Raw genomic sequence first — 16,063 nt, 5'->3', positions numbered from 1 at the left:
CAAGCAGTTCACTGACACCAGCTGAGGTTCTGAGAATTCCACTCAGTTCTGACATTATCTACCAGGAGACAGTGTCAGAGCCCACAAGTCAGGGGATCGGCAACCCCCCCCTTCCATTTGCAAATCTAGGATGCCACCTGGGCTCCTAAATGACCAGCTGTAGGTAGGAGGTTCTAGTGACCCCCTCTCTGAGTTCAATTAATTTGCTAGAGCAGCTCACAGAACTCAGAGAAACAATTTATTTACTAGATTACTAGTTTATTATCAAAGGATATAACTCAGAACCAGATCAATAGCAGAGCTGTGCAGGGCTTCTGTGCTCTAAGTGTGACGCTCTTCCTGTACCTTCACGTATTCACCAACCCAGAAGCTTTCTGAACACCGTCCTTTTAGGTTTTCATGGAGGCTTCTTATCATAGGCGCGATTGATTAAATCATTGGCCGCTGGTGATTGGTTCATTCTCCAGCCTCTCTTCCTTCCCCTGAAATCACAGGGTGGGACTGATTCCAACCCTCCATTCTTGGTCGGTGCCCCTGGCAACCAGCCTCCATCGTTAGGTGCTTTCCAGAAGTCACCGCCTCATCATAAACGTAGGTGTGGTGAGAAGGGGCTTGTTATGAATATCAAGACTCCCATTTCGTTTGTATGGCTCTGAAGTGATTTCAGGAACTGGGGACAAGAGACTAAATATTGTTTTTTTAAATTAATTTATTTTTTAAATTTACATCCAAATGAGTTAGCATATAGTACAACAATGATTTCAGGAGTAGATTCCTTAATGCCCCTTACCCATTTAGCCCATCCCCCCTCCCACAACCCCTCCAGCAACCCTCTGTTTGTTCTCTGTATTTAAGAGTCTCTTATGTTTTGTGCCCCTGCCTGTTTTTGTATTATTTTTGGTTCCCTTCCTTTATGTTTATCTGTTTTGTATCTTAAATTCCTCATATGAGTGAAGTCATATCACGTTCGTCTTTCTCTTGACGGACTAATTTTGCTTAGCATAATACCATCTAGTTCCATCTGCATCATTGCAGTTGGCAAGATTTCATTCTTTTTGATTGCCGGGTAATAGCCCATTGTATATATGTACCACATCTTCTTTATCCCTTCATCCTTCAGGGGACATTTGGGCTCTTTCCATACCGTGGCTGTTGTCAGTAGCGCTGCTATAAACATTGGGGCGCATGTGCCCCTTCGAAACAGCACACCTGTATCCCTTGGATAAATACCTAGTAGTGCAATTGCTGGTTCGTAGGCTAGTTCTATTTTTAATTTTTTGAGGAATCTCCATCCTGTTTTCCAGAGTGGCCACACCAGTTTGCATTCCCACCAGCAGCGCAAAAGAGATCTTCTTTCTCCACATCCTCGCCAACATCTGTCGTTGCCTGAGTTGTTAATGTCACCCATCCTGACAGGTGTGAGGTGGTATCTCATTGTGGTTTTGATTTGTGTTTCCCTGATGATGAGTGATGTTGAGTATTTTTTCATGTGTCAGTTGGCCATCTGGATGTCTTCTTTGCAGAAATGTCTATTCATGTCTTTTGCCCGTTTCTTCACTGTATTATTTGTTTTGGGGGTGTTGAGTTGGATACATTTTTTATAGATTTTGGATACTAATCTTTTATCTGATATGTCATTTGCAAGTATCTTCTCCCATTACATCGGTTGCCTATTAGTTTGTCTGATTGTTTCCTTCGCTTTGCAGAAGCTTTTTATCTTGATGAAGTCCCAATAGTTCATTTTTGCTTTTGTTTCCCTTGTCTCCAGAGACGTGTTGAGTAAGAAGTTGCTGCGGCCGAGGTCAAAGAGGTTTTTCCCTGCTTTCTCCTCCAGGATTTTGATGGCTTCTTGTCTTACATTTAGGTCTTTCATCCATTTTGACTTTATTTTTGTGTATGGTGTAAGAAAGGGTTCAGGTTCATTTTTCTGCACATCAGTGTCCAGTTTTCCCAGCACCACTTGCTGAAGAGACTGTGTTTATTCCATTGGATATTCTTTCCTGCTTTGTCAAAGATTACTTGGCCATATGTTTGTGGGTCCATTTCTGGGCTCTCTGTTCTGTTCCATTTATCGATATGCATGTCTGTTTTTGTGCCAAGAGACTAAATACTGTAACAAAAGATGCTCCCATTGCTCTTATCACTCTGGAAATTCCAAGAGTTTTGGAAACCATGAAACAGGAACCATGGACAAAGACTAAATATATATGAGAAATATATTTTGGTCATCTGAGTGACCCTCAAGTTGACCCTTAAATAACATGTGTTTGACCTGCACAGGCCCACTGAAATATGGATTTTTTTTTAGTAAAGTACAGTACTATAAATGTATTTTCTCTTCTTTTAGGTTTTCTTTTTTTTTTTTTTAATGTTTTTTATTTATTTCTAGGAGAGAGAGAGACAGCGTGAGCAGGGGAGGGTCAGAGAGAGAGGGAGTCACAGACTGAAACAGGCTCCAGGCTCTGAGCTGGCAGTCAGCACAGAGCCCGACGCAGGGCTCGAACCCACGAACCGCGAGATCATGACCTAAGCGAAAGTCGGATGCTTAACCGACTAAGCTACCCAGGTGCCCCTCGGTTTTCTTAATAACATTTCCTTTTCTCTAGCTTAGTTTATTGGAAGAATACAGGTTATAGTACATATAACATACAGAATGTGTGCTAATTAAGTGTGTATATTGTCAGTAAATCTTCTGATCAACATAGGCTATTAGTAGTTAACGTTGTGGGGTCAGAAGTGATACTTGGATTTTTGACTCTGTGGGCAATTGACGCACCCAATCCCTGCTTTGTTCAAGGGTCAGCTGCATTTCTTATAAATCACAGTATCATAATAGACATTCTTTTTTGTTAATTTTTTAATGTTTTTATTTATTTTAGAGGGGGGAAGGGGCAGAAAGAGGGAGACATAGACTCCGAAGCAGGCTCCAGGTTCTGAGCTGTCAGCACAGAGCCCGATGGGGGGCTCGAACTCATGACTGCAAGATCATGACCTGAGCTGAAGTCAGAGGCTTAACTGACTGAGCCACCCAGGCGCCCCTCGCGATAGACATATTCTTGTGGGCCTTTGGACTGAAGGCCTTAGATTCTCACTGCTGTTGGCCGGAGGCAGCCCTCAGTTCCTTCCACATGGACTCCCCATCAAGGCCAGCAAGAGAAACTGCTAGCAAGAGAGAAGTCACTCTTTTATAAACGAATCACCTTTTCCGTGTACTTTTATTTAGAAACCTAAGTCTAGCCTACACACAGGGGAGGGGCTTACATAAGGGTGTGAGTACCAGGAGCGCCCTGAGAAATCTGCCTGCCACACTCATTGTTCTGAAGAAGAGATGGATACACAGAAAAGTTAAGCAATTTTCCCAGGCCACACTGCCTCGTGTGCGAGTCAGGGGTTCAAACCCAGGAAGTGTGATTGCAGGTTCTGTGCTCTCAAGCACTGTACCTCCAAACTGAATTGTTATGTGTTCATAACCCTGTTAAAAACCGGGTCCTGCACATGGGAGCTCAGTGGATTCATGGAATAGCTATAGCTTTAATATTTGTTTTTATAATTTGTAAACTGTGGTTTTCAAACCTGGCATAGACTTTTTAAAGAGGAAGTTTCTCTGTGCTGCTCCGAAGGTCTCTGTGCCAGTCCACACAGAAGAGGCCATCTTGCCGGCAGCCAGGTTCCGGATTGGACCGCAGGACCCAGTCTTATGTGGGGGAGGGGTGCAGGCCCAAGGTCCCCTCCCTGACCCCTCACTAGTTACCAAAGTGCAGCCAGACCTCAGTCATACACAGTCAGCCAGGCAATTCCCAGGCCCCGACGGACTAGCCTTTTGTGGGGAAACAGAGCTATCACTGCTGGGAACCTCTCAGAAGGGCACAGTGACCCAGGGCCTCAGACCACCCCTTGGGGAAGAGGCTGGGTGGTGGCCGCTGGGCCCTCCTGGAACGTGGGCTTGAACTGAGGGAGCACAGCGGACACGTGGGCTTTGGAGCCAGATGGCCCTGGAGGCACGTTCCAGCTGGCTCTGGCACTTTCCAGCGATGAGCCTCGGGCAGATGACTTTCTTTCCCCGTAAGGTGAGTTGTCTTGAGGATGATGAGATCACACGAGTTGATTTAGCTTCCTGTTGCTGCCATAACAAATTTCCACAGACTTGGGGCCTTAACACAACACAGATTTATCCGTTTACCCTTCTGGAGGTTGGAAGTCTGAAATCGGTCTCCCCAAGCCACAGCCAAGGTCAGCACATCTAATTCCTTCTGGAGGCTCCCGGGGGAGAATCCAGTTCCTTGACTTTTCAGCTTCCAGTGGCCGCCCTGTTCCTCAGTTCATGGCCTCTACATTTTCACATCACATACCGCTCCAGTCTCTGCTGGTGCTTTTTTTTTTTTTTTTTTAAGTTTTCTTATTTATTTTGAGAGCAGAGAACAGGAGGGGCAGAGAGAGAGAGAGAGAGAGAATCCCAAGCAGGTTCTGCACTGTCAGTGAAGAGCCTGACATGGGGCTCGAACCCACGAACCGGGAGATCATGACCTGAGCCGAAATCAAGAGTCAGACGCTTACTGACTGAGCCACCCAGGCGCCTCTCTTCTTTTTCATATCCAGTCTCCTGTCATCACGTGGCCTACCCTCCCACCGTCCCACCTCCCCCTGCCTCCTGCTGTAAGGACTCTCGTGATCACATCTGGGGCCTCCCTGGCTAATCCAGGGTAATCCCCGCATCCCAGGATCCTCAATCACATCTGCAAAGGTCCTTTTGCCATATAAGGTCACATTCACAAGTTCCAGGGATTGGGACGGGAAGCGTTGAGGCCATTACTCAGCTGACCACATAGGTCACATGTCTGCCACATAGTTAGCACTCAGTAAACAGCAACTCTTATTACTTTGCCTCTGCCTTCTAGGCCAGGGCGGGGGTCACACACCTGCTCTCATGTGGCGGAGGCCTTCTGTCAGCAGGGGACAAGGGCCGCTATAAAACGTGATGTGGGGCCCCTGGGTGGCTCAGTGGGTGGAGCATATCTTGGTTTCTGCTCAGGTCATGGTCTCACAGCTCATGGGTTCGAGCCTTCCATCCAGCTCTGGCCTGATGTGCGAAGCCTGCTTGAGATTCTCTCTTTCTCTCTGCCCCTCCTTGGCTTGTGCTCTCTCTCTCTCTCTCAATCTCACACACACACAAAATAAATAAATAAATAACCACAGTGTGATCTGGAAGAGGTCATGTCCATGGCCTGGGGATTCCAGGCTGCATTTGCAGGATGGGGGTGTTCTCTGGGCCCTGAGGAGGTGGCAGGCATAGCTGCCCACTTCACCTGGAACAAAGCCACTTTATTGAAAACTTTCAAACTCATGCATAGAGCCTACTCTTTGAAATGCTTTATTACATTAATTCACTCTATAATCCCAACAGCCCAATGAGGTAGGGGCTCTTCATGTCCCCATTTTATGGATGGAAAAATCAAAGCACAGAAAATGTATTAAGTCATCCATAGTCCTACAGCTGTGCTCCTAACCACCTCAAAATACCAAAACATTGATGGCATTTTTTAAAAAAGAAAACCTGCTGATTTTCAAAACTTTTCTACAATGAAGTCATGTCATTTTATATGCTTTAAAAAATTTTTTTAATGTTTATTTATTTTTGAGAGAGAGACAGAGTGTGAGCAAGGGACGGGCAGAGAGAGAAAGAGACACAGAATCTGAAGGAGGCTTCAGGCTCTGAGCTGTCAGCACAGAGCCCGACGCAGGGCTCGAACTCTTGGAACCCATGAGCTTTCTCCTACTCTGTTGGTTTCTGTTTGCTCTGCTGTCAGGACCTTTCAGTCTTCTCTGTCTCTCCTACCAGACTCTATTTCCTTCCCTTCTGGCTCAGCGCTCATTATAATAACAATGAGCAAGTGACTTAGGCTCTCTGTGACTCGGTTTTCTCATTTGTACAACGGTGGTGGTACTTAATTCACAAGGCAGCATGACCCCATGGCCAAGGCGTATGCATAGATCTGTACGTCAGCACTAAAACTGGGAAATTCTTAGAAGAAAATACGGGAACAAGCCTTTGTGACCACAGGTTGGGCAGAGCCTTCTTGGCTCTGGCACCAAAAGCACAGACAACAAAAGAAAAAAACAAAAACAAAACAGATACACTGGACTGCATTAAACTGAAAGACCTTTATGCTGCAAAGGACAATATCAAGAAAGTGGAAAGACAAGCCACAGGATGGAAAAATATTGGCAATACATGATTGGCAATATGCCTGATAAGGGACTACATCTAGACTATGTAAGGAACTTCTACAACTCCATAATAAAAAAGACAGAAACCCAGTTGAAAAAAGGCAAAGGATCCAAAGAGATGTTTCTCCTGAGAAGATCTACAAATGGCCATGAAGCCCATGAATAGATGCTCAGTGTCATGAGCCACCAGGAAAATGCAGATGGACGTTTCCCCGACGGCTCATGATGCTTCCGCCACCATCACCACTGTCACCACCACCTCACAAACCAGTAGTATGAATAAAATTAAAACGATGGGTATAATAACAAGTGTTAGCAAAGACGAGGAGAAATGGGAGCCCTCCTGTGTTCTGAAGAGGGTGTAAAATGGTGCAGCCACCGTGGACCCAGCCTGGCAGTCCCTCAACCAGAACATGGACTTAACACATGACCTGGAAATTCTGCTCCTCAATGGGCACCCAAAACGAATGAAAACATACAGACACGTAAGAACTGGTGCTGCCCATAGCAGCTTTATTCACAGCAGCCAGAAAGTGGAAACTGCTGGAATAACCAGGTAAACTTAATACAGTTGCTGCACACAGTAAAGCAACATTTGTTGGTAGAAAGGATCGAAGTATGGGGGCCACTGGGTGGCTCAATCATTTGAGAGTCCAGCTCTTGATTTTGGCTCAAGTCATGATCCCAGGGTTGTGAGATCAAGCCCTGTGTTGGACTCTGTGCTGAGCGTGGAGCCTGCTTGAGATTCTCTCCTCTCACCCTGTCCTTACCCCGCTCGCATATGTTCTGTCTCTCTCTCTCAAAATAAAAATAAAAATATAAATAAAAAGAAGAAAGGATTGAAGTATGGACACGGGGTACAGCATGGGTGAACCCGGAACGGTGTTCAGAGGACATATCCTTCCACAAGAATGCATATTTACATCCCAATTTGTTAGCAGTCCATAAAATTCTGGAAGGGAATTGTTGGTCAGCACTGTTACAATAGTAACAAAAACCATGATAATGAAAGCTAGTATTTGTTAAATGCTCCATTTATGCTCATTTCGGACTCGGTAATTTTCTGAAGTATTATTATCCCCATTTCACAGTTGAGGAAACTGAGACCAGTGAGCAAAGGTAAGATACCTGGATTGTGATGGTGCTGTTATTTAGACTGGAGCTTCTGCCCTTAACCCCCTCTGGTGAGGGGGACTTCCTGGCAGGGATTTAGCCCCATTTGCCAAATGAAGTCCTGGGGCTGGGGTGGAGAGGGGAGGAGGTTCCCCCTTCAGTCAAGACTCACTGGCCATGCCCTTGCCTACATCCTCGGGGGCTTTCTTCCCGGCAGCTCTCTGGGCAGATTTCTGGGGACCCCAGCTGTGCTCCCTCCTTGTGGTTACTCTGACCAGGATTGTTTGGGAGGAAATGGCCCCGGCCAGCCAGAGCTGTGGGCGAGGGGCTATTTTGGGAGAGGGCAGGCAGTGGCATCTGAAGCACCCCCACCACAGGAAGACATTTGGCAGCACTGTCCCTGTCAGCCACCTCTGCGCCCTCCAGAGAGCCTGGCAGAGCTTTGAGCTGGGGCCTCATTATCTGCCTCTGTCCTCCGAACATACCAGGAGTTTTTGGTCTGAATTTTTTTTTTTACTTTAAAAATGAAAAAAGAGTTTTGGGGCGCCTGGGTGGCTTAGTCGGTTAAGCGTCCGACTTTCGCTTAGGTCATGATCTCGCGGTTCGTGGGTTCGAGCCCCGCGTCGGGCCCTGTGCTGACTGCCAGCTCAGAGCCTGGAGCCTGTTTCAGTCTGACTCCCTCTCTCTCTGACCCTCCCCTGCTCACGCTGTCTCTCTCTCTCTCTCCTAGAAATAAATAAAACATTAAAAAAAAAAAATTTTTTTTTAAAAAAAGAAAAAAGTTTTAATTTTTTTTTTTTAACAACTCAGTGGCACATAGTACACATCCATGACTTTTAGGCTTCTCTAAAAAAATTATGCCTATTTATTTTATTGAAAAGGACTATATGGACTTCCTGTGTAGTGGCCACTGCTCTAAGGGCCAGATGACTGTCCATTCATCTACTTCTTACATCATTTCTGCCTGGTAGTTGCTGTTATTATCCCCATATTACAGATGAGGAGACCGGGGTTCAGGGGGCTCGGACTTGCCAAAGATTGTAAGGGGACAGTGCTCGGACCCCTCACCCAAGCCACCTAGCTGGAGTTTCTTCTTAGCAACTCTACCCAGCAGTTTAGAGGCTTTACTCTGCATCCCTCCTTATCCATTGGTTTTCAGGGCTGTTGTGTGGCTGACTTGGCGGCTGTGATAGGCTCAGGTGGCTGCTGGGTCCTATCGATCCCCTTCCCTGGTCCCAGCTCATGGAGGACTTGGCCCAGAGTTACTGGCAAGAGGGTGGCAGCTTGGTGTAAAGGGTAAGAGCTTGGGCTGATTCACTTCTAGCTGTGTGACCTTGAGAAAGTGACTCCACCTCTCTGAGGTCATTTGTGTAAAGGCAGCCATAACCCAGAGCTGGGCACAAAGAATCTAACAAATAACGGGTATTAATAGTGTTAATAGTAGTAGTAGAAAAGCTAGTTGTTGGGTGAATGCATTAAAACAGGGGTCAGTAAACTTTTTTCTGCAAAAGAGCAGGTGGTAAATATTTTTGGCCTTGCAGGTCACACAGTGTCTTTGGTACCTACTTAACTCTAGATAATGTGTCAACAAATGGGTGTGGCTGGGTTTCAGTAAAACTTTATATGGACACTGAAATCTAAATTTCATGTAATTTTCATGTGTCAGAAAATATTGCTCTTGGTTTTTTTGTTTTGTTTTTTCCAACCATTCGAAAGTATACAAACCAGTCTCTGCTCACGGGCAGGACTGGCTGGCCCGCTGCTGCAGTTTGCCATCTCCCTGCACTAGAACGTGAACTCTACAAGGGGTTTTTGGATGCTTGGTTTGCTGTTATATCCACAGTACCCAGAATAGTGCCTAGCACTCAGTAAGCACTCCAGAAAGTTACATTAAATGAATGAATCAATATACAGAAGTGGGTATAGAGCTGGCCCTTTAAGACTGGGAGGTCAGACAGAGGGGACTGAGCGTTCCAGGTGGGGGAACAGCCTGAACAAAGCACGGAGTCGGGGATAAGTCCAGCAGGTATCCTCTTTGCCCAGGAAGCAAGCCATCAATGCCTGGTGGAGACTGGGCAGCCAGCAAGGCTGACTTGGAATAGCAGGTAGGGGGCTGGGGATGAGGAAAAGAAGCTGGGGTGCGGGGGTGCTCCCAGAAGCGGTTCTGTTGGGTTAGCGGCCTGCCCCGGTCCCAGAACCACCAGCCTTATTTTTAACCCTGCTGATGAAAGATAATCCGAATGAAATCAAGAAGAGTGCCTGATCCCTGCCCCTCCCCCTGCCCCAGTTTGTGCTGGTCGCCTTTCCCCGCGGGTCAGAGCCATCCTTGGAGACCCTGCCCTGGCGGTCTCAGCCCAGACACAGTGACGGTCAGAGGAGAAGAAACAGGTCCATTTCCTCAGCAGGAGCTGACCCCAGGGAAGGGATCCTGGGGCTTAAGGAGAAGCACACAAGCAAGGCTCCCGTGGAGTTGAGCAGGCTGGGAGCTGCCCAGCATAGAGCTGGTTTCTCGATCTGTCTGCCAGCGCATGCTTAGACCTCAGTGAGCAGTGGAAGCTTCTGGAGTGCTTCTAAAACAGATTCCTGGGCTCCTCTCCCTGAAGTTCTGACTCAATAGGTCTGGGGTAGAGCCCAAGAACCTGCATTTCTGACAAGCTCCCAGGTGATGAGGGGCCAGGAGGGTGATGGGCCACACTGTGAGTGGTCCTGACCTACAGGAGCCTCTGAGCAACAGCAGGCGCCCTGCCCTCACCCCGGAGCTGACAGTGCTGAGCCGGGAAGGCAGCTGGTGATTCGCTCATCAGGGCGGCCTCAGCCGAGGACTGGAGAAGCTTGAAGGCTGTGCTAAGTGCCCTGGGCTTTATTTTGAGCGTGATAGGAAGCCTTGCAAAGATCTTAAGCAAGAGCTGAGGCCCCTGGACGCCAGCACACGATGCCACTGTGGTCAGTTGTAGGGAGCACACGGGGCCTTTGAGGAGCAGTGACGGAAGGAGGGAGAGGCCGCGGATGCTGGAGCTTTAGCAGGACTGGGAGAGGGGACCTGGTGAGTGATGGCCGCGGCTGCCGCAAGGAGCCGTGGAGGAGGGTGTGGGAGAACACGGGGGTGTCTGGCTTGAAGGACGGCAGCCATTCCTGAGACCAGAGACAAGGGGGTCAGCCGGCCAGACTGACGGACACGGGGAAGAGCGGTGTGCTTCTGTGAACACAGCAGCCCTCACTGCCTTGGGCTGTGTGGCCGCCCCTTTCTCAACCCCTGTTCTGGCCACTCTGGGCGGCGGTCCACGGTTGATCCCCCACATCTTCTGGGGCTCTGTGTGCAGGCTGCCTTTTTGGCCTTAGGAGGAGTCTTGTATGTAGCACAGCTTCCCAGGGCACCAAGGAAACAGGCAAGCGCCGTCCAGCTTGTGTTACCAAAAAAGGACATTTTCTCCCTTTGAAGGTTTGCCCAGCACTTTCCCTCCCCCCGACCTGGGGTTTCAGGTTGCCAGGGAAGTGTTTCTGGGAAGTTTAGGAGTTTGAGTCACATGCATCCATGTACAGGCAAATATGAAGCTGGCATATGCATATACCACACTCGGTTTTGATGTCAGAAACCTCATCTTCCTCCTCCTCCTCCTCCTCCTTCACCTGCTCCTCCACCACCACCACCGTCCCCACCGCCGTCACCTCCGCTGCCATCACCACCACCTCCACTCAGTCACATCGTGGCCTAAACACTTTCATAGGCTGCCTCTTAAGTCATTAGTTTTCTCAGCAACTCCAAGAGGGGAAAATAATTATCTCCACTGTACAGACGAAGAAACTGAGGCACAGAGAGGCAGAGCACCTCACCCAGGGTCCTAGAGTCACGGTGGGGTCAGGACTAGGGTGAGGTGAGGTGCAGGGTCCGATCCAGTCTTTATTTAAGTTTTGTTCACAACTTGTTCATTAAGGATTCGGGGCATTATTTTTGACATTTAAAATATTGCTTTAAAATATTGTTTTCTCTTGCTTAGCGAGTTTTTGGCATCTTCCTAAGTTTTGCGCTTGCGGTGAATGCCTCCCTTGCCTCACCCTAGCCCCAGCCTTGGCAGCACGGAAACTGGAATCCAAAGCTGTGCTCTTGGCCACTGCCTGTGCCGCCCCTCTGCTTATACCTGTCCACATGCATGAGTTCACTTAAGTATTCATTTTTTTTGTGAAAGTAAACTCTATGCCCAACGTGGGGCTCGAACTTACGACCCTGAGATCAAGGGCTGTATACTCTACCAACTAAACCAGCCACACATCCCACGTTTGTGTATTCTTTCCTTCAGTAAACATTATCGTGGCAAGGCGGCACGGTGGTGAGGGCAGGGCTTGGAAATCACAGAGTTCTGGGTTCGAACTCCGCTGTTCCCTACGGGGTGAGAGGATAGCCTGCAGTTAAAGGCACAGACCCTAGATCCTAGAATGCCTTGGTCTGACATCTTGCTTGTCACTTCCTGGCTGTGTAAGTTTGCCTTAGTTCCCTAAAATCCCCTCAGAAAAGAGGGATGGCGGTACTAATAGCTGCTACCCAGTGTTATTGGGGGATCAAATGGTTAATTTCTACAAAGCCCATGGCATGTGATAAATGCTTTGTAAGTATTAACTGTTATTTTGCAACCTTGAGAAGACACCTCTCTGAGCCTCAGTTTCCCCAGGTGTAAATTACAAACAGTAAAAACTACCCTCCAGGCAGTTTTAAGGATTGAAGGGGATAACATAGGTAAAAGGCCCGTCACATAGAAGCAGCTTAATAAAATCTGTCTCCCTTATTCCAGGCCTAATTCTATATGCTGGAGATTGAAATACAAAGACACACATCAGCTCCCTGAGGAATTAACCCATCCGCAGATGTGCATGCTGATTTGACTGTTGAGTTCCCCGGAGCACAGAGCTCTTGCTCTCAGGACCTTTGCACGTGCCCTTTCTTCTCCCTGCCTTGTTGTGCCCGCCTCTCCTGTTATGGGTCTAATTTATGTTTTTCTCCTTCTCAAGTTAAATGTCACATTCTCAAAGAAACCTCCACTGCCCCCACCTCTGTCACCGATCTATACTGTCTTTCTGCTCTAGATTTTTTTTTTTCAGTATATGTGCTGCCAAAGCAAACACTGGTTCTTTATTTTCATGGCACTTCCTTCATGGCACTTCTCACAATGGCAATTAAGTTCTTCTTATTTAACCATATTGTATTAAATATATTTTGTTGTTTGTTTACCACCTTCCTGCCTCACTTGACAGTGAGGGCAGGGACAGGGCCTTATCCACAGGAGTCTGTGTCCTCAGTGCCCCAGGCTGATACATCTTCCAGAGTAGTACTCGAGTGGACGCGCCCTGGGTCACATCACCTGGGTTCAGATTCCTAGCTCCTGCACTTAATGACCCCATGACCCAGGGCAAATTACTTACCTTGTCCGTGCCTCAGTTTTCTTTTCTGTAACATAGGGAAAATAATAACAGCACCAGCTCCCTAAGGCATTGTGATGATTACATGAGGTGATCTTGATAATTCATTTAGGACTGTGCCTGGCCCATTCATAACGGAGCTGTTATTATTTTAGTAGACTAACAGCCAAAACAAACGTCTCCCAGATCTCGGGTGCTTAACACGATAAACATGTAAGGCTTCTTTAAAGGTTGCACACTGAATGTTTCAATGTAATGCCTAAATGTTCCACATTCCAGTGTGGGACTGTGGGAAAGGAACTTCGCATTATCTATAATCATCTCGGGACCTTGGTTCCTTCCCGTGTTTCTTAACATGGGGTTCACAGCGGGTTCTGTGGATGGAATTTAGGGAGTCTGTGAACCTGGATGCTGTCTTAGGTTAGACTCTCTAGAAGCAGAATCTGAGGTGGGGATTATTGAGCAGATTTTTTTTTTAAGTTTTTATTTATTGACAGAGAGAGAGAGAGAGTGGGAGCGGGGGAAGGGCACAGGGAGATGGGGGGAGAGAATCCCAAGCAGGCTCTGCTGTCAGCACAGAGCCTGATGTGGGGCTCCATCTCATGAACTGTGAGATATGATCTGAGCTGAGATCAAGAGCTGGATGCTTAACCCACTGAGTCACCCAGGCACCCCGTGAGCAGATGATTTTTTTGAGGGGATGCTCTCAGGAGAGGGGAGGGTGACAGAAGCAGGGTAGGGTAGGGAAGTGACCCAGCAAGGATGTAATCTTACCTGCAGTCCCCCTTCAGCCTGACCCCACGGGAGGGGGTGTGGGGGGTGTTCTGTGGCTCGCACCACAGAGTTGGATCCTCCTGGGTCAAGAGGGGACTGTCGGTGGGTGTCATCAGTCATTAGTTGTGGGTGCTTGGTTGGAGTGGGGGACAGTTTGACCTCCAGAAAAACAGGGCTTCTGCTAGGTGCAGTTCTCTGGGCCAGCAGTGAGCCATTAGCAGCCTATACAGAAGCTAGGGGTGGGTGCATTTGCCCAGCGAAGTGATCTGGGCAGGGAGCAAAAGTGTCTACAACAGATGGGGAAACTATCTTGTTTTTACTAACCTCTAAATGAAACTAGGATTTGCTTCAAATTATAGAGGTAGGCAACAAACCACAGCAGTGTTAGAACTATCATTACTTGGGGCACCTGGGCGGCTCAGTCAGTTAGGCATCCAACTTCAGCTCAGGTCATGATCTCGTGGTCCATGAGTTCGAGCCCCGTGTCAGGCTCTGCGCTCACAACTCAGAGCCTGGAGCCTGCTTCAAATTCTGTGTCTCCCTCTCCCTCTGCCCCTCCCCCACTAGCACTCTGTCTCTCTCAAAAAAATAAATAAATAAAAACTAAATATCTGTGACTGTCGCCAGTAGAAATCACATATACTTTCACGTTATTGTTGTTGCAGATATTTGTTTTCTAAAAAAGATTTTTTAAAGTAATTTCTACACCCAACATGGCGCTTGAACTCACAACCCAGAGATCCAAGAGTCACATGCTCCACTGACTGAGCCAGCCTGGTGCCCCTAATGCAGATGTCTTTGAAATACCCTTTATGCCAATCTATACTTTAAAATTCGTGTAGTTAGTAGACTTGCTAGATACTTTGTTCAATGTGTTAATGAAGGATACATACGTTACATTACAAATTTATTCCTTTAAATATTTTGGTAATGGTGTGTCAATATAATTGCATCCCTTTGTAATCCTATGTATCTTATGCATTTCAAAACCTTATTCTGAGAAGGAATCCATAGGTATCACCAGATGCCCAAGGGATCTGTGATCCAAAAGAGGTTAAGTTCCCTCTTCTGGAACTTTTCTTCCATTCAACCAGCAACAGGGCAAAAGGAGAGGATCTAGGTTACAGAGGAGGTTTTTATGGGCCTGGCCTGAAACAGTGTATGCCATGTCTTCCCACAGTGCATTGGACAGAACTCAGTTGCCTGACCACACTGATTGCAAGAGATGTGGTCTGTCTGGTGTGCTCAGAAAGAAGACGGAATGGTCTAGGCAACACACAGCGGTCTGGGCCACAGGGTTCAATACAGATTCATTGAGAGCCTGAGCGAATGATTGCTCTGTCCAGCATATCTTTTGTAGGCAGAGGTCTGGTTTTCTGGAGGGATTCTGAGTCTCTACCACGTTGTCTCCTTAGGACGAGCCACGCCAAGGCCAAAGCTGAGGCAGCGGAACAAGCCGCCGTGGCTGCCAACCAGGAGTCCAACATTGCCCGCACTCTGGCCAGGGAGCTGGCCCCAGACTTCTACCAGCCAGGTAGGGCCACCCAGGGAGGGGACGGGCAGGTCCCCAGGGTTGGACCATTTTTCTTTTTGTTTGCTTGCTGGAAGGCTGAGATACCCAGGTGGGTTCACAAATGTCTGCGGGTCGAAGAAAAGGGGGTACGGTGAAAGCATGGGATGGGGTGACACCAGGGGACTCATGCTGAGGTCGTGGCGGGGAACCAGAGGCTCCTGCTGCATGCTGGCCCCACTCCAGGCTGCCTCCTCTCTCTGCTGCTTAGTGAAGCTTAGCGAAGGGAGAGGTCCCGCTCCTGCTCATCACTTTCAGTTTAATCAAGTCCCGCCCATGGGGCAGGCACTGTGCTGGGCTCTGGGGGGCACAAAGCCTCGGTCCAGAATCTAGAGGAGCAGAGAATCATGAAGACAGTGTATCAGGGCGTGAGGCATGTATTCACGTCCTGACTCCACTGCTCACCAGCTCAGAGACCTTGTTCAATTCTTTCGCCTCTGTAAACCTGTCTTCTGATCTGTAAAGTGGGATAAGAATAATACTTTTGGGGGGTGGATTAAGTGCATGTCAGATGAAGAGCACATGGCCTGTCTATAGCAAGCGCTTGATAACTGTTGGTATTGGCTGTCATTTCCCCGTTACGATTAAATTCCACACAGCATACGTTCTGTGTGGTTAGAGCGGGGGTTCTGGGAGCTCATGGGGAGCACGTAACCCAGGGAGTTACATCTCCAGGCAGGGAGATGTTAGAGAAGGCTGCCCTCAGGTCAGTGGGTCTCAAACATGTCATAGAACACTGGGCCCACCCCGAGGTTTTGATTTCGTAGGTCTGGGGTAGAGCCCATGAATGTGATTTTTCTAACAAGGATCGGGCAGTGCCAGTGCTGCTGGTTTGGGACCACTCATTGAGCATCACTGCACCACGTAGTGCTATGTGGGACCCGCACATTGAGAGGAAGGAACTGCGGGTGCAAAGGCCCAGAAACATGGAAGGGAGGGCAGATGAGGAAGCTAGACAGTAAGCTAGGTGGG

General features: G+C 47.9%; 1 protein-coding gene across 1 annotated transcript in view; it reads left to right on the top strand.

Annotated features, from left to right (window-relative positions):
- The window catches only part of JPH2 (junctophilin 2), a 69,758-nt gene that overhangs the window by 49,680 nt on the left and 4,015 nt on the right, over positions 1-16,063 (top strand). The window contains exon 4 of the mRNA XM_077765246.1: positions 14,937-15,055. Within this exon, the coding sequence (XP_077621372.1) occupies positions 14,937-15,055 (119 nt within the window). The remainder of the gene's footprint in view (positions 1-14,936; positions 15,056-16,063) is intronic.

The sequence above is a fragment of the Crocuta crocuta genome, unplaced genomic scaffold (genome assembly GCF_008692635.1).
Source record: "Crocuta crocuta isolate KB4526 unplaced genomic scaffold, BGI_CrCroc_1.0 scaffold477, whole genome shotgun sequence".
NCBI lineage: Eukaryota > Metazoa > Chordata > Mammalia > Carnivora > Hyaenidae > Crocuta > Crocuta crocuta.
This window is presented reverse-complemented; position numbering and strand designations above follow the sequence as displayed.